This window comes from Meleagris gallopavo, chromosome 6, assembly GCF_000146605.3.
Source record: "Meleagris gallopavo isolate NT-WF06-2002-E0010 breed Aviagen turkey brand Nicholas breeding stock chromosome 6, Turkey_5.1, whole genome shotgun sequence".
In the NCBI taxonomy this organism is placed as follows: Eukaryota; Metazoa; Chordata; class Aves; order Galliformes; family Phasianidae; genus Meleagris; species Meleagris gallopavo.
The window spans coordinates 18,558,079-18,580,720 of NC_015016.2; the positions used below are offsets into that span (position 1 = coordinate 18,558,079).

General features: G+C 35.9%; 1 protein-coding gene across 1 annotated transcript in view; it reads left to right on the forward strand.

The window, feature by feature from the left end:
- Positions 1-10,356, forward strand: part of NXPH1 (neurexophilin 1) — a 125,263-nt gene extending 114,907 nt beyond the window's left edge. The window contains exon 2 of the mRNA XM_003207099.3: positions 7,021-10,356. Coding sequence (XP_003207147.2) covers positions 7,021-7,782 — 762 coding nt within the window. The 3' untranslated portion in view covers positions 7,783-10,356. The remainder of the gene's footprint in view (positions 1-7,020) is intronic.
- Positions 10,357-22,642: the final 12,286 nt, after the last annotated feature.

The window sequence follows — 22,642 nt, forward strand, 5'->3', positions numbered from 1 at the left end:
TTCAGGAGATACTTTTTGAAGAAAACAATGAGATCCTTTTCTGAAAGGCAGTAGAGACAGCAGTTCCTTTTTTGCCTCTGCTTTCTAGATAAAGGGAGAATGTTTCTTAGAGCTGATATCTCATGAATTTCTGGTATGGATCTGTGGTTTTGATTCCTGGTTCAAAGTGCCCAGCTTTTTCCAGGTACTTAGAGGAGTCTGGGTGTTTAACTTCAAGTCATTTTTCCACTCTGGTAGTTTGTGAAAGGAAAAAGAAAATCATTACAAGGAATTTCCAAAGAGCTTTGCTGCTACAGCTGAGAGACAATACTTGGGTAGGGCAAAGCAGAGAAAATTGAGAAAGAAAAATGTGTCAGAGCAGTGTTGCTAGAAGAAATATCCCCATAAACATAGTCTGTCTGATTGATTTTGAGTGCCTATATCTCTCTTTAGAAGGCTAAGCACTCTTTGAACGCCCAGGTATTAAGCATTTATTCTAATCACTAGTTAACAAAACAGGCTCAAGGAAGGTTATTTTTCAGACTATAAACACCTGTGAAAATGATTTGTATGATCAAAGATCAAATAAAATCCCAAAGATAACAAAATAGTACAAAGCTATACTCTCGTCAAAAGGAAAGCCCTCTGTAGGAAATTTCCTAGATCCAAAAGTATGAGCAATACTAGAAAGTATTCAAGTGGAATAATAGAAGTGTTCAAGCCCAGTGTAGATAGGAGGAAGATGGTAGTGGAGGTATCTCTGACCATGGCAAGGGATCCATGCGATCCCTTCTGATCCAAACAATTATATTATACTGTGGCTCTATGATTCTAAGACTACACTACTTGTACAAATAACACAGCACTAGCTTCAGCGCACTTACAGTATTGGGTACGGTAGACTTTGGTGTGATTGTAGTCACACCCGTGGAAAGGGTTTTGATAGAGCAAACTTGTCCAGCTTCTAACCTGCAATATTTGTGCTCCCTCCACAGTATTCTCTCAATGGCAATTTCATAAGTGATAGGCACTGTAGGAGTACAAGATGATGAGCATTTATTCAGTCCTTGAAGGTCCATCAATAGCTAATTGAGATAGTTCATTCTGTTTCTCACGTTATTAGTTGTGGAATAAGCCTAGAAGAGTTGTTTGTATCTACCACCTAAATCCCGTGCAAGTGAGGTGGTGAGTGAGATGATTCTCACTCTAAATCATAAACTGGACTGACACAGGATATGTTCTGACTCCTTTTTAAAAGGCGGTGGCAGTCTTCCACTTTCCTTCTTCAGTCTGTTTCTTAACATTCACAGAGCTTGTGGCAACAGCCACAGGCAATATAAATTCAAAGGATAGTAAATAAGATTAAAACAAAATTTGATGTGTAATTCTAAAATATTCTTACTGGAAACCTACCTCTGAATATGTTGTATCATCTTTGCATTTTCAGAAAATTATTTGAAACTAACTAGTCTTCATACTTACATATAATAGGCTACTAACATTGTGTTTATAATCAACAATACAATTACAAAGAATTGTAATACACCTAAATAAAGAAGTCTACCTATTGATATATCAGAGCCCTCATCTTTCTGTGGATATGAATTTTCTAACTACCCTTTGATTCTTAGTCAGGTCCAAATCAGATATCAACTGATACAAGCACTCTAATTTAAATTTCTATTAAATTTCACTGAATTCATATCAGCTGCTGGTCTTGGATAATCTCTATTGTGCAAAATATTTAAAAAGCTCAAATTTTCCTTCAAATAAAAGCCATTTGGAACAAACAGTATAGCTTAAAAATTAAAACAAGAATTTGAACAGCACAAAGCAAATCTTAATGAAACAAAATCTACAAAAGGACTGCAGCATATGTTAAATTCTATTTCACAGCTAAAAGACAACAAAAAAATTTTACTTTCCCTATGGTTTCTGTGCAACATAAATATTTTTTTTACACATAAGTGAAGTGAATGATCCCAAATGACTATTTTACATAATATTGAAAACTTCAGGTGCTTCATTTAAAATGATAAGTAATGAAAGAAGATCACCGATGGAATTCTCTGGGGCTCTGTGCAAGGACCTCTGTTGAACATATTTATAAATGGCCTCCAGCTGCTGTTGGAGGCCAGAAACCTTTCTGAGTTTTTGGTTTGATCCCGCATAACCATTTTTGTGCTCTCATTTGAGTAAATTAGGATTTGTTATCTCATTTGTCAAATTCATCTGAATTTGCATGCTTTGATTTAAAAAGAAAAAAAATCCAAATACTTATTTTTTGCTGGACAAACAGAAAGATGTTTTCTAAGTTTGACACACAGATTTCTTCTTATGTGAGGTAGAAACTTGGGAGATTTTCTGTATTTGCCCTCTTCTCACATATCAATTTACAGCAGCCACAATTCCTTCACTGAGTCTACCTTACAGTTATGTCCAACAGTACTGTTCTATCAGCTGGGATATTTGACAGAGGAAAGAAGTTCTAAGTTCTTGTGTACAGAGAGTATACAAACAGTGCTGCCAAATTGTTACAGAGCTATGCCAACAAAAATGATTTCAGTTTTGATTAGTTGTTTACCTGAAGAGAGAGATTTTCTACCTTGAGTATTAGATTGTTGTTTACATTTTCATTTGCCCTCAAGTAGTCATATATTCAGAGAAACAAATACATAATTTCTGAGCCAATACTGTAATTATAGGTAATGAACTGTATTAGAGAAAAGTGAGAAATCAAGACACACTGTGTATCTCTTTGAATGACTCTTTAAATCTCAAATTTATTAATCTTAATATTAATACTACTATGGTTAATTTTGCCCTGAGATGAGAATAGAGCCTAAATCACCACTTGAGACCCTGATGACTTCCTGACATAATTTTCCAACTTTGTTTTCTTTGTTTCAAACGTTCAGATTTGATCTGACTAAGCATTCAGAGTTCAGTGTCTTAAAGAGGACTCCAAGGTTTTTGAGACAAATTCTACCTATCCCTTAGGAAGTCCTAAATGAACTGCAGATATTCACTAAAACACATTAATGAAGCTAAACGTCATCATGAGAATTTCTTCATCGTTAGAAAGAAGGATATAGAATGAATAGAAAATTCTGTTTTAATGGAGCAAAAACTGCATTACAGATCAGTTCCTATGTATTTTATTAATTGTGTTTTGATGTATTGTGTCCAGGGAAACCACTGTCTATATTTCTGCCTAAAAACATAGGAAGAAATGGAATAGCTGTTTGTCATTATTCATTGAAAAAGGTTCCAGGCAGTCTGCTCCCTGTACCTTTTTGATATCAGTAAGCTTTACTAGGTAGTGGAAAGTCGTATTTTCCATTAAAGATACAAGACTGGAAGCAAAGGTCAATTTGTTATACTTACTGAGCTGCTTTTCCAGTAACATTTGTCGTAATGGCTAAGCTTTCCTAAATCTTTTTTCTCCTTACTATTGTTCTATACAGACACTACTGACATCATAATTATTCACTTCTAGCTATGTAGTCACAGGAAATTCATCTCCTCAGCCCTTTTGCAACATTGATGTATTGCACTGTACTTGGCAAAACTTTTTGTTGTTTCTTGTATACTCTACTGTTCCTCCATTAGAATAAAGCTTAAGCTACCAGTGAAGACTGGCTATCATAGAAAGCTCTGTATATACATACAATAAAAAACAAGCCTGGACCCTGATCACTTCAGCCAACAGAAGCTGAAATAGATCTTATTTCTGTAGAGTGAAGTAGACATAAATCTGTTCCAGTCATCCCTATAAATTTTTATAATGTAAATATAGAGAAAAATGCTCATTCTCTCCCCTACTGTATAGGCTTCAATAGTCCCAGTGAATTCTTACTGAAATTTGTTACTGAAAAAAAGACAAATAATGAAGGGGAATGCATTGCAGACTGTGAGTGGCTGTAGTTTTGGAAGAGAAGGCAACTCGTTTTATGTTGAATTACTTGTTAAGGGACTGTACACATATTTCTGGATTATATGCACATATAGTCAAAGAAGAAGGAAAAAAGCCAGGATGGAATTTTGGCTACTCTGGGGTTTAACCTTCAATTAGACATTTTAAATTGAATCTTTTTTCAGGTTTTGGTAAAATGAGTCTGTGTTTCAGTAAGCTGGTTTTCACAATGCTAAGTGCAAAATCACATGGATTTTATGATCTTTCCTGTATTATTTCAGACTTACGGTTGGAAAGAAGAGAGACAGAAGAAAATTGTGGATTAGTTCATGTGAAAATAACTGCTGCACTTGCAGAAATTCTATTACACAGAAGTGCTCTGTATTATTGGGTGTGCAAGTCTCTGAGGATAAATTTAGCTGCTTTCCATAGCACATAGTGCACTAACAGTACATGAAAAAGCACTTGGCTGGAAAATGTTAGTGAAGAGCTATGAATTCTAGAGCTTTTTTATTAACAATTGTGGGTTGTTTCTCGAGTACTCACACAAACACTTGACTAGGGAGGGCAGATTCAGGCCTTTCGTCATGAATGTAGTCAGTTACCCACAACGAAAATTGCAGAGGTCTCAGGGCTAACTGCATGACCAGAACCTTTGAGACGTTACTAAATCAATGACAGTAACAATCAGTTGTATTTATTAGGTCAAGTATGAAGCTATTGAACATACATAGGATTTGAATCATTCATTTCCATGAAATATACTGGCTTTCAAAAATGTACTTGTATTGGAACAGTCAGCAATTATATAAAAAAAAAAAAGCCTTGCTTCTCTGTTGTTCAGAGAGACAGAAAAAAGACCTTATTTTTAAATGGTTTTTATTCCTTTACATCTTGTTACGTGGAACTCGCTGCATAATCCTATGAAATATGAATTATTGGAGGCAGAAAGAAAAACAAAGGAAAAGCAAGCTCTGAGGGAAGAAAAATATAGTGGTGATAAGCTGTGTCCTACCTACAGATTGTAGGTAGACTAGCTCTCCTAACTAACTGCTTAGATTCATAACAGGTTGACAGATTCATGCTGGACAGGCACATTTTTCCTTTTAGCCACATATCTTCCCTTATTTTGCACGCCTTCCCCATATGCCACTGCAAAATTATATTTTGAGTATCGTTCGCTCTCCCTGTGACATTTTCATTGCTGCTTCATTAACCAGTGCACCATCAGTGCATTTCATTACAGCTTCTCTCCTGGCTCGCTGTGTTGATTCTAAGATGCAGCTAGAAAGTGGCTATCAAAATGCTAGGCTGTTTATCCTTCTTTCATTTCAAAAGAGGAAAAAGTCATCCCTTTGGCAAGGTCTTAAATAAAACCCATATTTTAGCTATTACTTCTACTGACTCCTCTCACTGGAATTGCACTGAGAAGCTGTAGTGTGGGATGTGACAGAACAGTTTACCTATTTGTTTACTGTAAAGGCTGTGGACATACCTCCTATCCGAGGATACTAAGACTACTTAGTCTGCTTTTATGTATATGTCTTCAACTGGCCTTGAAAGTGTATTTAAGCTAATGAAAGCATTTTCGATTCCATGATTGTTAGGAAATGAAAAAGTCAAGCTGTGATAGATATTGTCCATTTCATATACCTCTAGTTATACCAGTAGAGAGAGGTCATGGCTTAAATATTAGCTAATTTTCAATATATTTCCTTAGTTGGGAATATACGCTATTCTATTTTAAGTGAAAAGAAAGATGTAACTGAAAATATGAAAGCAAATGTAACTCAGTGCTGGAACACAGAGTTATAAACCAGGCATTTTCAGAATGAGTAATGAAAAGGGAAATAAGAAGCTCAATGGCTTCTTCACGTCAGTTCAAATACTAAAAAAATGTGGTAGTGCACCTGGTCTAAGTTTTTAAAGAAATGAGTCTAAGGGTGTTGTAGATGCATCCTGTTTTCTTGCTGTCCTCTGCTAATTCCAGCCCTTCCTGCTCTCCATCACTGCTGTTAGACAGCTGTGAGGCTGCATCTGTTCTTGGTTTTCCACACAGTTAAAGAGAAAATAAATAAGAAAAAAATGCTCTGAGAGTGAATTCTGTGAAAACCTATCTCTGAAATTTATGATCTTTAGGAACACGGTCCAAAGTTTTCTTTCTCCCTCTCTCTCTCTTTAAAAAAAAAAAAAAATTAAATGTGCTTTGTATGATTTTTTAAAATTATTACTTTCAGATAAGTGGCCATATTTTTTCTTGAAATTGAACAAATGACTCTCTGTCTTGCACAGACCACTCTGGTTCATGGAGAAAGGTGTGAAGAAACAGAAGTGAGGAAGGGAGAAATACATGTCAAACTTCATACAGACAAGGCAAATCAGTAGCTGATCTAGAAAGGGAGCAAAAGAGCGTGACTCCTCTTGCATTAATTGGGGTATAACTCACAGTTGGTTTATTGCTGTTGAAGAAACTCATTGAAACTTACATTATTCTATTATTTATACTGTAGTTGTTACTGAAGGTCTTAGTCTGGACTGCAGACAAATGTCTTTTTTACAAAAGGAGTAGGGAAATTAGGTTGCTATTGTTGGATTTATAGTGACATGGACTTTGAGCATGGTCAGATTGGCATCATCAAGACAACACCCTAACAGTGAACTCAAGGGGCAGTAAAGATAAATGAGTGTGCCTCAGATAGGGGAAAACACAGCTACTGTGAGGAGAAAACATTAAAACAAAAGTACTTCACTCTGAGGTTAGAAATTGTCACTGAAAGCAGGATGGCACAGCTGTGTACCTTAGTTTTTGCACATTTCATTCTTTACTCATCAATTACAGGCGTCATGAAGAGGTAGCTTGTATGCTGAAGAATTAAATGAATGGTCAGAATTAATTCTGAAGGCAAAAGATTGATGAAAGAGAATTAAATAACAACTACTTGGAAAGAAGAGGAAAATAGACAGTTCTGTCTTGTTCTATTTGAGTACAGAAAATGTAGTTTTTTCTCCCCCAAAATAGTTCTTTATGATTTTGAAATCTGCTCATTTTCTCAGGTGGAAACAGTGGGTTTTGTATTATATATCTCAATGTCTTCTTTCTTTTTTTTTTGTTCATTCTTTTTCAGGTTACCTGTGCAAATTTAACAAATGGAGGTAAATCAGAACTCCTCAAATCAGGAAGCTCCAAATCCACACTAAAGCACATATGGACAGAAAGTAGCAAAGACTTGTCCATCAGCCGACTGCTGTCACAGACTTTTCGTGGAAAGGAGAACGATACAGATTTGGACCTGCGATATGATGCCCCAGAAACTTATACTGAGCAAGATCTCTGGGACTGGCTGAGGAACTCCACAGACCTACAAGAGCCTCGGCCCAGGGCAAAGAGACGGCCTATTGTCAAGACTGGGAAATTTAAGAAAATGTTTGGCTGGGGCGATTTTCATTCCAACATCAAGACTGTGAAGCTAAATCTGTTAATAACAGGGAAAATCGTTGACCATGGCAATGGGACGTTTAGCGTTTACTTCAGGCATAACTCCACAGGTCAAGGGAATGTATCTGTGAGCCTAGTGCCCCCTACAAAAATAGTGGAATTTGACTTGGCACAACAGACAGTGATTGATGCCAAAGATTCCAAGTCCTTTAACTGTCGAATCGAGTACGAAAAGGTTGACAAGGCTACCAAGAACACACTCTGCAACTATGACCCTTCAAAAACCTGTTATCAGGAGCAGACCCAGAGCCACGTGTCATGGCTCTGCTCCAAGCCCTTTAAAGTAATCTGTATTTACATTTCCTTTTATAGTACAGATTATAAACTAGTACAGAAGGTGTGTCCTGATTACAACTACCACAGTGACACACCCTACTTCCCCTCAGGGTGAGGATAAACACATGTCTGAGACTGAAGCCTGGGGAATAAAAGAATTCGTATGACAGGGCTGTAACCTCAAGGAGGAAAGCCACATCTATTGCCTGGAATGTGTCTACCTGCTGCTGATGTCATATGGCTGCAAATATGTTAGTGGAAAACAATCTAATGTAATTTTTGCCCAATCAGCACCATGTATCAATCTAGTTGTAAATCACTATGGATTTGAAATAAAATCATAAACACAGAGACACACACTCTTCAGCTCATATCTATTGAGATTCCTGTTAAGAGAGATTTTCATTGTCTGATAACTAAAGTTTTGGGATAAACTATCATCAAGCAAAATGGATTAACTAGACAGAGAACAGTTTCTTACACAGACTGTGGTGGAAATCTCTTTGAAAGTCCTTTGAGTATATACGAATAATCCCAACTCATGCATTCTACTGCTTGGAGTAGCTGTACCAGTAAATAATACCGTAGGACTAAATACTTGTTAAAGTGGGGAAAAAATGTGTGTCTAGAGTTCAGTATTCCTTGCTATATGAACACAGCAAAGCATAGTGACTTTTTTCCAGCATACAGTAGGCACATTCAAGGTGGTGTTAGGTGGCTCTTTTTCCATGGAGTGAGCCTGTTACCAGTAAAGATGGGCAAACATTTGGAATTTACATGTGGGCAGACATTCTGGTTTTATGTTTCTCTGACTCTTTAAGCTCTGATTCTTTAAACCTGGTTGAGTTTAGTCCAGCAAAGCTATTTTAAAATCCTCCCAATGATCTTTAGAAAGGAAAATGCCTCGTGAAGGACATGTAAGTTATAAGTGGCTGTCTTATCTTTATTACAAAATATTGTAACAAATTCAATATCCTAGTCTTGATTTGTATGAATGGTTTGTATTGTACATAATTTAACCAGTGTTATTTGAGCTGCTTATTAATATTAACTTGTAATTGTCTCTCTGCTTGTTATTGGTTAAAAACAATCAAGGAAATGAGGAATCCATTTTATCAATGTAGCTGTAAACTCATTAAAAGACAGAACTATGTACAAAGCATTTATTCAGCTAAAGTATTGTTGAAAGCTATACATATAAACATTACAGTCTGTCTGTACTTAGATATTTTATTTCCAAACAAAAAAATGAGCTGTACATAAAAATAAAAGAAATCTTAAAGTTGAGTTTCAATATGTACTGTGTAGATGGTAGTTTAAATGATTTGGAAAAGTGGGTAACATTCCAAATCTGACATGGTTTTCAATCTTGCCTCTTTGCATATGTACATATATTTATAAATTTGCGTGTGGGCATGTTTGTGTGTGTATATATACGTGTGTGCATAAGAGTATGTGTAAATACTTGTAGACATATATGGAGAATATATAAAAACTTCTCAGGCCCGATTCTTAGCAAGAAAATGTCATTACTATGAAGGGTGTTGATAACTTGAGTGGAAGACCCCGTTCAGATGAATTACAAAATTTAGGATTTGTTTGAAATGAGTCATTAGTGTTTAGAAGTGGGGAAACATGATGCCACACTGTTTTCAGGCCTGCAATTGCCTTAATTCTAGCCTCCTCTGAGGCACTGATTTCTCTTTATGGAATGAAGAGATTCCTGTATATGGATTAAGGGAATTTTCTTAATATGAATGAAAAACTCCTAGCTTTTATGGATTTTTGTGCGTATACTGGCACACTTTACCCTTACTAGCCGGTTAACAAGTGACTATAGCAACGCCATGATTAAAACAAGGCTGCCTAAGGAAGAACTCAGTATTTCTTCTCTTATCTGTCAGAATTATCCTTCCTAGCAATGCTTCCTTCCCCCTCTCACTCTTACCCCAGGTTCTGTGCTCTTCTGTCAAAGCTGTGAATACAGAGATGGGTCAGCTTCCAAATGTGCACAACATCATGAGCATCTTCTACAAAGTCCCAATAAACAATCTACTAATGTTTCAAGAAGTGAGAAGTTTGAAACAATATCCAGTTGTGGACATCTCTTGCTGAAACATGCAGAACATAAACGAGAATGAAACAAAGTGAATAAATAATATGTTTGACAAGTAAACATTTTCCTAATAATGTACAAGTAGGAGAGGAGACTTGCATATTATTAATGCTTTGGGTCCTTCAAACGTATATGCCTGTGTGAATTATTTCTTCATTATATGTGACTTTCCAAAGACAACCTTGTGGTCCTGGACCATGTGTAGATTTAGAGAAAGAAAATGTCCAAGCCATACAGTCCAGATTCTGATTACATTCAGGTGTATGTTGGGCTACAGTTCATTTGTTTTTTCTTTGACAGGAACTGTGATTTTACTAGTAGTGTTTCCTCATTTGTGCTGTATGGAAAGTAACTGCTGTGAATATATACCACAGTGTAATACATTCTATGACTAGGAGTAAAATCTTGGCTCCATTGAAGTCAATGAAAATTTTGCTATCTAGTTAGATAGGGTACTAATTTACATTTAATAGTATAAAGATGTCCAGTTTTAAATATGATTAGCATCCTGTATTATGATTGAACATTACATATGTGGTTTCTTGTTTATATTCCTGAAGAGTGAATGTGAATGATTACTACTGGTACAACTTTGTTATATTTTTTTTATACTGTTCATGAATATATGAAGTATTTGCATTCTATGAAGTGTATGAATTATATACATATATATATACTGCATAGATATAGATAGATAGATAGATTTCAAGTAACTCCAAGACGCAAAAGAGTTATTTTTCAAGCAATAGATTTGATTCTTCTAATTGTGGTAGTTGATACTTTATCTGCCTCTCTCATAGCCAGTCACAAAGTTTTTAGTCTTAAGCCTTAAAAGAATTTGCTACTGCTGATAAGCTTTCTTGAGATTGAACTTGGAAGAGTTGTTTTGATGATCTGGTTGTGAAACAGGGATCTGAAATCAAAGCATACAATGCGTTACTTATCTGCTAGTATTACATTGCAGTTCATTCAGTTTCTCCGGGAAATATTTTGTGTTTTTTAACTTTCAAAAAAAAATGCTTTTGTCTCTGATAGGTGAAAAAGGAATTCAGTGAGCATGAGTATTTCTAATTCAGTTAAACAATGTACGTATGGATATCTGGTTCTAGTACATGAACAATGCCTTAATGGAGTGCTAGACTAGGCAAATCTTGCCTTACTACAGGTCACCAATTCTAGACATTATAAAGATGCATAGCTCTAAAGGTATATTTTTAGGATTAAAGAAGGTTAAGGTATTGATTTTTACAAAATGAGGATAGTGGCTTTGTTCCTTCTTTCTTTTTTCTTTTTTTAATAATATAAAGTGTTTGCAAATGTGTATATTAGTGAAACAAATCATTGCAAAAATACATGGATCATACAATTGGGCAAGGAGCAATATATTTAACTTGCCTTGGGTGGATCAACATTAGGGCTTATTTATAATCTTCCATGTTTTTAAGGCAAGAAGTCTAGGATACCAGAAACAGGAGGTTGCATTTGTCTCAGATCAAACTTCTATACAGTGATGAAAACTTGAAAGACTTTAGCTTGTTATTTATATCAAAATACTTCAGCACAGAACAGAAAATTCACTTTCTTCTTTGCTCATGAAATGACTCATAACATATTATCCCTTTCTCCCTTTTTCCCCAGGTTTGAACGGATAGCAAACAAACTAGTACATTCACATTTTTAAAAAAATCTTGTCTTTTAAAATTTCCCTTGTGAAAAAATATAATGCCAGAAAATGTTGAAATTCATTGTACTTATTTACGATGAACCGAGAAATATTATAACTCCACCTATAGGAGAACAGAAGGGAGGTTTTGTGATGTTTTGGTGTATGCTGGCCTAGACAATACTGCTCTAAGGTGGAGTACATGTTACTGTGATTAAATCACAGCATTCTCATGCATTCTCTGACTCTCATGCTGTAACCTGGTATTCTATAGGAATATTACAAACTGCTATAAATACAATGTGGTATGAGGAGGTGAGGTGGTGGAAATGATCTTTATGTGAGAGAACTGGAAAGTATCGAGCTCTGCCTAGGGATCACTGATAAACTAGTGGAGAACTTATGGGAGCGAAATAAGAGGTAGGGTAATCTGAGTGACACAGTTGAGGGTGCTTACTGCAGGCTGCCTTAACAGGAGGAGGAATCTGATTAGGCCTTCTACAGATAGTTGAATGTAGCTTCACGCTCACAGTCACTGGTTCTCATGGGGGACTTCAACAACTCCGATATTTGCTGGAAAAGCATAACTGCCACACACACACTGTCCAGAAGGTTTCTTCAGTGCATGGAAGATGATTGTCTCAATGCAGGTGGTGGAGGAGCCAATGAGGAGAGTGTGCTGATGGACCCTGTTGTTGTTATAGTCAAGGAAGGACATGTTGGGAATGAGAAGGTCAGGAGCAGCCTCAGATACAGCAACCATGAGATAGTGGAGTTCAGGATCTTACATGGAAGAAACAATAAGTACAATTGCAACCCTTGACTTCAGGAAAGTGAACAGTGACTTATTCAAGGGCTTACTTGAAGGCATGCCATGGGTAAGAGCATTGAAAAGTAAAGAGGCCCAAAAAAAGAGGTTGTTGATCACTACTTCCAGGCTCAAGTTCGGTATCCCTAGGATTAAGAAATCAGACAAATTAGGAAGGAGACCCACATGGATGAGTAAGGAGCTCTTGCAAAATCTCAAATGGAAGAAGAAAGTCTAAAGAATGTGGAAAAGAGGTCTGTCCACTTGGGAAGAAGTCAGAGTGTGCAGAGATGCAACAAGGAAGGTTAAGGCCCACTTGGAATTAAATCTGGTGAGGGAGGTCAATGATAACAAGATTTCTTTAAGTATATCAATAGCAAAATGAAGATTAGGGAAAATGTGGGTCCACTGCTGAATAAGGTGTGTGCTCTGGTAAATGTTAAGGATAAGATTCTAGAAGTTGCAGCATAAGTGATGTTTACTGTTTATTCAAAAAGTACTTCAGCCCTGCAGCAAGTAGAGGTAGTGATATGAGGGAGAGTTTTAGTGATGTGTGAAATGAACTCCTCTCTGTTGTTGGTGTGAAATTAGAGGGATCAAAAAAAGTCATAAATGTGAAACACACCAATGAAGATTTGAAAACTAGACATTTCAAAAAGTAAACTTTGAACTGTTTTCCTAAGAGTACTTTCCGACTGTAACTCTACCCATATTATGGGATGATGCTATCCCCTCTGCATATCAGAGTCTTATTATTCACTATTTCTTCAATCAAAGCTATTACAGTAAAAAACATTTTATTACATAATCTCTCCCTTTAACAAGTATTATTTTCTTAATTTTTCTAACATTGATTTAGAAGTGTCATGCAAGTCTCTAAATATTTCACTACAGACTATATAAGTATTTATGTCCCTGACAGAAGACTTTTCCTCATACTGAGGCAAAAAAAATCCATTTCTTTTGTTTATGGGAATTACGATTTTTCCCCAGTTTTATTGCATAAATTAATAAGTACTACCTGTACAGTTGACAATTAAGCATTCTGAAAGATGCATGTTCATCTTTTTGAACAACTTCCATTTCCTCAATGTCTCCTGCAGTTAAGATCTACAGATTAATGTAATATGTTAGATGGACTCTGAAAAACAAATTTGCTCATCATATGCTTTTTTAATAAATTTCTCCATTTTCATAGTTTCAGTGGTCACTCTCAGGTCTCAAACTGTAAAAAAGACTTCTAATGAGCTTTCCACTATTAATTCTTATAAAAATGACAAGCCTTAATTATACTGCTTTTCAGTATTCTTTCTATTTCATCATTTGAGTTTTGAAATAGCAGTCTTCAGATGCTTATGCTATTGTCTTCAGCTCTACCTCTTTATGCCTATTTTCAATATACTTTTAACATCACAGGTATATGAACCACCTAATGAACTTCATTAGACAATTACTTGTACCTATTTCTAGATTGTTGCTATGTCAGAGGTGAGAAATGTTTTATGGTTCACTACTTACTGATTTCTGCTTTGTCTATTATCCTTATTACTTGTCTGTGTTTTTTCTTACACTACTGTTTCGTTCTTGTTCATTTTGCCTGTTTTAGATTACATGCAAATAGTGCTCCGCACTACTTTATTATATACAGCGGAATGGATGAGATACAACTACTTATTTTACTAAAGTGGAAGTAATGAGATGATTGCATTAACTCATTTAGAAATGCAAAGTAACAAACAGTATTGGTGCTCTTAATTAATCCTTAGGTAAAGACATCAGTAGGCTTTAAAAATAATAAAAAAAACCACCATATTTGCAGGGCTGGGAAGTACAGAAACTTGTTGCCTCTGAGTTTCTAAATATCACTGAAAGGCAGAACGATTTCCTTGGAGGTAGAGCAAATCAACAAAATAATCTCACTTGCTAGTAAAGATACACTATTTCCATTTATTTTCCAGCTATTTCTTGTATGCTTCTATGTAGCGAGCTAACATATAGTTGAAATCACCAGCATGTAGGCTTCTTTCTACTTTCTCTCATTCTCCCCAAGATATTGTTAACATTGTTTTCAAAAAAATCTTTATATTATGTTCCCTTTGCTTTTCATATATGGCTTAAAACATCTGATGGCTAGTGGCCAAGAGAAGGCAATTAACTTTGTTATCACCATTTATCCTTAAACATTACAAATTTGTGAATTTTTAGAACTTCTATTTTGTTTTGTTTGCATACTTTAACTAAACTCTCCATCTTTATCTAAGCAGGTATGGATTTTTCATCTTCCACTTCAAGAGCTTTTCAATCTGCTGTCTGAATGAGAAATACTGTCAACACATTCTATTGGCTTCTATTTTAAGATTAGCTGTATATAAGATCTGTTGAACCCATTATAACATGCAAACTGCAAATATATATATATAGTATAGAAACAGTACTGTGATGGAAATATTATCTGAATAACCAGGTGGCACATAAACCACCAATAATCACAATTTTATATGTAACCATAAACTTAATTATTTATTATGATTTGCAATTGTAAGTGTGATAATGCAAAGATGAGGAAGATAACTTAGAAGAGACGCTGAAAACAGAAGCATGATTGATCAAGTAGAAAATTAGGGTAGCTTCCTCTTACATTTGAAATAATAGATGTTTCTGCCCTGTACCTAATTGCAAAACATATGCTTAAATCACATATAGGCCACTGGAGGGTCTACATTCTAGTGTGGTTTTTATAGATATCAAGAGATAGAGAAAAGGGAGTTACAAAGCTAATTCTGAGCTCCTGCCAAGAAGGTGTAAGAATGCTTAGACCACACAGAAAGATGTTTGTGTAAACTCTCCAATATATTTGTTTCCTCATTCTGTGAACGTAAGCTGTCTCAAAACTTAGCCAGTATTTCTCAAGCATATATTCTTCTGCCCCTTCCCCATTAGAAGCTTGTTCAAATCCCTTCCTCTCTCTTTCTCTTCTTTCTCCTTCTTTTGCTCTTAATCTCTTCCTTTCTGCCTCTCTTTCTCTATTCCTCTCCTCCTCCCACTTCCTCTTTATTCCTTTTTGTAGAACTGTCATGTTTCAAGGTTAGAAATGAAAATAATAAGCCCAAGTATTCTTCCTGCTGTTCTTCTTGTTGACCTGTTCATGTACCCCTCAGGCTGATAACACCTCAACATTTTTCAAATGTAGTTGACTATCTCCATCTTTGCAAATGGAACATATATTTCCTTTCAATTCCTAATGGACTAAAAGAAAAAAAACAGTAGACTCCCTTCAAAGCATTCTTTTATATTTTTTTTGAAAGCCAGACTCAGACAGCAGTCATAGATTTTGTAAAGTCTCATTTCTTTTAAATTCCCATTATAGGATATTTGACTGTATTCTTACAGCTGCTCCAAAACTTGCCTTATCTTTCAAGCTTGGAATCCCAAAAGAAACTGTCTATTCTTGCTGATACTCTTAACAACAGTGAGCAAAGCATAATATGAAAAATTATCTTCTGGTTCTAACTCCATGTCAGCAACTGTGTTGTATGCAATACAGATATCATGGTTATTTTCCATAATTTATCACTGATGGCTTGCTGTGCTTTCTGTGCTGACTATATCTTGCTTATGCTGTAATGTTGTCTAGCCTGTAACTCCATACTTTGCATTTGCATTTGATTTTTCTGCCTAAATGAGTATATAAACCAGTAAATTGCTGTAGGTTGGGATACAAATATACAGCATGCTAATTTCTCTTTGCCAGCTCCCCTTGTGGATACTTGTGGTGTGCTCTAGTGCAAGCTGTGTGCGACATGTGGAGTAAATAGCATCACACAGCTATACTTAGTGCTTAGTAGGAGTGTTAACACGAAAAGTTAGTATGCAGCAGCAGCAAGGGTATTGCAAACTCATGTTTTAGTTTGCTGTACTAACCTACTTGTGTTGTCAAGCCCCAAGTGTAGTACTTTGCACTTATCTCTATTGAATTTCCTGTTATTGATTTCAGACCATTCCTCCCATTTATCAACATGATTTTGGTTTTCAATAATGCATCCTTCTCCTCCTCTTTTCCCTTTCGAACTTACAACATCAGCGCTTCATAGTCTTTAATGATACTGTAAATCACTGCAAAATGGCACAGATGGGGTCTTAAAGTTTCTAGAATAACCAAGCTGGCATTTTTACAGTTACTCTTTACACTACAGACACACAAGTTTAAAGAAATGATTATTTGGGGACTAAACAGTAAACTCACCAGAAACAGTGACTTCCACATGTTGAGGGAATGAGATAATTTCATCATTTGCCTTCTTGTAGGAAGAAAAATGTCAGCAACTTCAAACCTTAAGTAGATTTTTGTGTAAAGTGAAGAAAACTGTCTCTATTGGAACTATCCACAATTAATAAATGCCTAATTCTTGTTCACATTAACAAATGAATAAGTTCTACAGAAGAGTAGTAGTCTTTTGGAGATTTCTGCTGAGAGCTGCTAATGGATTAGAAGTTACCCTTACCTCTGGTCCATTTGTATGTGTGTTTTACAAATGCAATCACTGTGTGGATGAGTTTTCACTTTGGGGAAATGATTTTTGCTTCCTTTTAAAAGAAGATTTTAACATGTACCATGTGCTCAAGAGAAACTGTGTAAAGCTAGGATACATGTTTACATTTTCATCAAAACAAGGATTTCAACTCTTACAAATATTACTTAATTTTGATCACTGAAGATAGGTAATTTAGCTTTAAATTGAGTTTGATCCTCATTTTTAATTTTTTTTAAATGAAAAAAGACAAAACTCACCTACAGCTACTGCCTACACTATTTTACTATTAATTATCAACTCTCTGTATACTTCCGTTTGTTTCTAAAGTGTCTGCAATGACATATGGAACAGCTTCATGTGGAAACAGTTGTGTAGGTCTGTGTGGTTACTTGCATGCAGAGAAAATCTTTGCCAGCGCTTCTATAATAATAAATATCATTATGGAAATAAGCCATAACACACTCTCCTGTGCTGGTAAACCTTTTTGATAGGTTTAAATGTGAGAACATCACTGAGGTGATGCAGTTGCACAGTTTTTGGTCTGGAGGGAGGTAAGGTTATCTCACAAGATAGTCCATAAAGTTCGTTCAATCATTGCTGTAAAAAAAATTTAAAACAACAAATGCAAACAAACAAAAAGCACAATCAAATAACAATTTGTGGAGTCTGAACTGAAAGAGAGGAAGTGATTTCATTTAACAACAGGCTAGTTTCTGCAGACTGGTGAGAGCAGTTTTCCATTTCTTGTTCTCCTCTCCTGTTTTTTCCCACCATTAAGTATTATCTTTTTCTCTGAATCAGTTCTCATGAGAGCTGCAATGTACTTTGAATTAACCCTCGGTCATTTCTTTCCTTCAAAGAACTGAACAAAGATTTCCCTTTTAAAATACGCAAGGTTCATCTTCATGTTTTTTGTAAGAACCATCTCGTTACAACACTTGCCTAGAAAGCAGCAGTGAGTTTGGTACTCCTACTGACTCTCTTTCCTACTGTCATTGCATTTTCTAGTACTTTGAATCCCATCTTTTCTGCTCTATGCGCTATAAAACAACTTACCAAACTAAAAACCTCCAGTCATTCAAGATGAGAAATATGCCAGGCTTATGTATACATTAGATGTTAAATGTTCTTTGTGGTCAGTACTTAAGCAGGAGTTTGCAATTGTCCTGGAGTTTTGTTTTGTGAAAATTTGGATTCAGTGATCACTGGAACAAACTTGATGGACTTCAAGGTGTATATGTCCTTCTGAAGATCTAACCTCTACAGTTTAATTAAACAGAGAAAACACCATTTGCAGTGCAATGGAAGACAGTTTTACTCTCTATTTACTTGTTTACTGAATAGTCAATATGCTCAGGGTTTATTTGCAGTGCTGCTCCCGACCAGCATAAATTGGCTCATTTCCTGAAGACATGCTGTTAGAAGTGGGTCCTTCCACTCTTACATTATTTATATTTCTGTTATTATAAATCCTGTTAACCACCAGTCTAAGTAGAGTACAGTGTGGATCCTCACATTTCTGAGGTCTTTATCACTGGGAGGAGACAATGACCTCCCAGCAACGTCTTTGTGTATCACTGCATCAGCTCCTGAGCTGTATGATTTTTTCTTACTCAGGCTGCTTCCCACTGTTCAAGGAGATAAGATAGTTTTGTCTCATTTTCTTACCCATTGCTGTTTTTGCATGTCCTGCAATCCTTATGCTTTCCTCTGTCCCCTTTGCACTATTCTAGACAATTATGTAAGGTCCTTTGTTGCAGATATTACACTTGAAGAAATGCCATTGTGCTGAGAGATGACAACAGTTCTTCATCTACAATAACAGGTCATTGTTTTGAAGTTTCTGAAAAGAGCTACTGAGGAACCTCATTATTGGCAATCTTTTCTTTGTAAGTTTGAACTATCAGATGCCCTTAGTGTATTGAAAAAAAATCATCTATGGACAATCTGAATCACAAAGAGCTTGGAAGTTCTGTGGACTGAAAATAAATTGCTGTTCATAAGAGATTTGGCTGTAAACTCTGTCTGTCTGCCAATCAATTGAAGTAACCTAGCTGAACATCAACCACAAATGGGTGCAGCGTGCTTGATTTAAGATTTGGTTTGTTCTGTTGTGTGTATCTTTAACTCTGGAGTGAGGTATCATGGTCATGCATTTCACTGTTTGGGCATGTTATGTTGCATCATTTTTGCAAAGGTCACAGTTTCAAAGTTGCATTTATACCCTGTGAGAAATTCAACTCTTCTAAAATATTTGCACTTGTCCCCTTGGACCAGTTTTTGGGCTGTATTTCTTGCCATTCTTTGCTTAAATAAAAACACTGACATGATTTGAAGTACTCAGTTTTGGAGTAGTCTCAAATGCAAACGTATCTGTTTTTGTGATAACTAACTTCAAGCCCACTGAAATCTGTAGTGGTATTCACACTGGAATCAGTGGATTTTCTGTCCAGATTTTAGTGAATACTGGCACAACCCAAAGACATTATAGGTTGCATAATGATGTGTCTTGTAAATTAACATTAATGAATCTTTTCTTTTAGGTGGAAGAGACAGTCTAATCACTTTTTCCTGTGCTTGAAAGGCAAGATCTAGTCAGCAGATTACTTTGTGTCTCATCTCTTTCATTCTGAAAACTGAACACCACTTCATCCCACTTCCAGGAAACAAAAAGAGAGTGGCCCATGTATTGTGGATGATAAAAATGAAAGCAAGGGAAGAAAAGGAGGGGGGAAAAGCAGATATGGAGGTATTGGCTAGTATCTAAAAACCATCTAAGTACTACCATGCACTAGTGCTAGGAGAAAGGGAGTATCTCATAAGTATGCTCTGAATTGATGTCATCAAACATGATACCTTGTAGGCTTGTAAAATAAGAGCCTCAGGGACAAGCACAGGTGTATACAATAAAACAACACTCAAGAGAAAAGCAAAAGAATGAATGTGGAAAAGAAATCCAGTGTAAGTACAAGACAGAAAAATAGATAAAACTTACCAGTAGCTAGATGGAGAATTTCTGTACTGTTCTTCATCACACAGTATAGATAGAACCTTGGTTTTAAGACTCTCCTAGCTTTTCTCCATCTTTTCATCTGAAAGGTCTTCCTGGTCAGTAAGTTGTTTCAGAAAGATATGCTTGAATGTGTATCTATTTTTTTTTCTCCTTTTTCTTTCCCTACTTTGTGTAATTTAATTGCTGATTGGCCTAATCTCACCCCTACTGGAAGGTGAACTTGGTTTTTATAGCACTAAGGTATCCTGAAGAGTACTGCTGCCAATATTACAAATTCAGCCGGATTCTCTCAACTACAGAATATCAGAATATGTCTGTCTTCTGAAATTCTTTTCTGAGATGCTTAACAATATCTCCGTACCTTGCTAACTCAAGGTATTATAGCACCAAAGACCCGTGTGGCTGTCTCAAGGATAGATATTTGCTCTCTTGAGAACAATAGTATTTCAGGATTTGTCTATGGGATTAAAGGCTGCCACTTAGACTTTAACATTACTGGTGCTCTGAGTTAGTCACACTGGGTCATACCAAAAATCTATTTGAGAAAAAAGGATTTTCAATAGGGATTCAGTCAAGTACCATCTGATTTAAATCACTCAGGAATCTCTGATAACTCCATCTCCTGTAGCTTGGAGCGTGCATGGATCTGGTGTGTTACAGTCACCAGTTGCCCATGTAGAATGGCTATAAATCTTCTTAGAAAGCTACAGACTTACGCAGTTGAACAATAGAACTTGCAACTTTATCTCACAGGGCACTGCCAATTTCTAGAAATGTGTCTTTGCTTAGGTGAAATATTAAATGGTTGCACTGCCTTAAATTCCAGAGTTGCATTTAGCATATAGGTTGTGAAAATGCTCTGCTATGTGAAAGGACTTATGGAACTTTTTATCAGATCAGATAATTGCTACCAGACTGCTCTCTTTATTTATTATGACAGACAGAAGCTGCAACTTCTGTATCTATGAACAACTGGAATTGTGGTTCACTGACTACTCGAGTTATATTTGCACAATTTGGCACACATCATGTAGAAAACACTGTTCACTCATGGTTTTGCTAACTTTTTTTCAGAGGCATGTAATTTTTTCTTTTAATTCATTCTACTAAACTGGCTGTCTATTATACATCTCATTCCTTGTGATTATCTGAATTTTTACTACATTTTGTGGCAGAAACCATTAAAAAGCCTGAAAACATTTCTGTCATTTATCCATATCCAGACAACTTCAAGTAATTTTCTTCTAAAGCAAGTTTTCTCTTTCATAGCACTAAAGAACGTTTGATATGCTTTAGACAACACAGTAATCGTAATGTGTAGAATGTGTGGTGAATAAGCACAGTCAATTTTGTTAGAACATTCATCACAGCACACATTCGGATATGTATTTTCAATACATAGTGTCTAAGTACTCTATTTCCATTGAAAATCATCTTTAGAACACATATTTCAGTTCATTTCACACTGTGTTAATTGTGTAACACACTGTAACCATTACCTTTTACCAGCCACAGTTGCTCATCTAATGGGAAATGATGACTTTAACAAGGAATTATTAGATCTGTTTGATCAGAGAATGCACATGTGGACAATGGGGTTTGCAGTCTGGAACACACACCATTTTCTCCCCCTATGAGTACGTAATTGAATTAAAAGTCTCATTGTAGGAAGAGAAATGCTTTGTAGCTAGCCTTGCTGGGTTGAAAATTTTATTTAAAACTACTGGATAAATATGCTGTGTTTACTGTTACTTCAGTATAATTTAAATTTTTTTCAGATTTTCTAAATGGAAAGCATATTGGCATAATTGTTTTTATTGTAAATTAAAAAAAAATTTAGACTTTTTTCATGAAGTACTGATACGAGTTTAAAATCATATACTGGGAATTAACATCCCATAATTTTCCCAAAGCAGGAAGAATACATGCAAGAATCTGAAGATAATGTTCCACACTGTACCTACTGAGATAAAAGTGATTTTGAACAGTATTGCAGAATTCTTTGAATAAAATATTTCTGCATTTGTTGCTAGTGGAACTGAAAGTCTTGCAGTCTTGTGAGATATGTCTCACAGGACTGTAAGTCCTGAATATGTCATATTAAGTCTGCTAGTGGCATCTATTCCTTATTGGTGGATGAATCATTATTTATGTTCTAGGAATTCAGAACAAGAATTTAAAATCCACTAAAAAATAACCTGGGAACCTAAAATCCAATTTTCATAAGTTCCTGGGAGACATAGGGGTTTTGGGGTATTTACCCTGCTTAGCTATAAAGCTGCTTCCATTCAGCAGTTATGCCAGTCTCAGTGGCATTCTTAGCCCAAACAAACAATCCATTCTTAGAGGATAGTTACACTTATTGTGGTGGAGCTGAACTGATATGACTGCTCAAACTTAGAACCTGATATAGAGCCTTTTTGAAACATCTCATCACAAGCTATGTTTGTGTAGCTGCAACAGTAAGTTTCCTTGAGATATTTTCGTATGGATTTCAAAATAATTCAGACTCCCATAGCAACAGATTGGTACTTAGACACATTGTATTGATGGTGCTTCTGTTTTCACAGCTGTAAATACATCCTTACCTCCTAGGTCTCCAATTCAGTACATGCAGCCTCTCGCAACTGGCATTGTCAAAGCAACCAAAGTACTGCTGCAAAATACTGATCAGCATTTTGTAGTACTAGCTCCAGCCTTAAAGTCTTGAAGATGCTGGGAATGTCTTGTTTGTGAATGATGCATAATCACACAAGCTTTCCATTCTGTAAACTTTGTGGCAAGACAGTCAGACTGAAGTCCCCAGCATCTCAAATATCTCCATAAGTAACAGCCAAATGGTA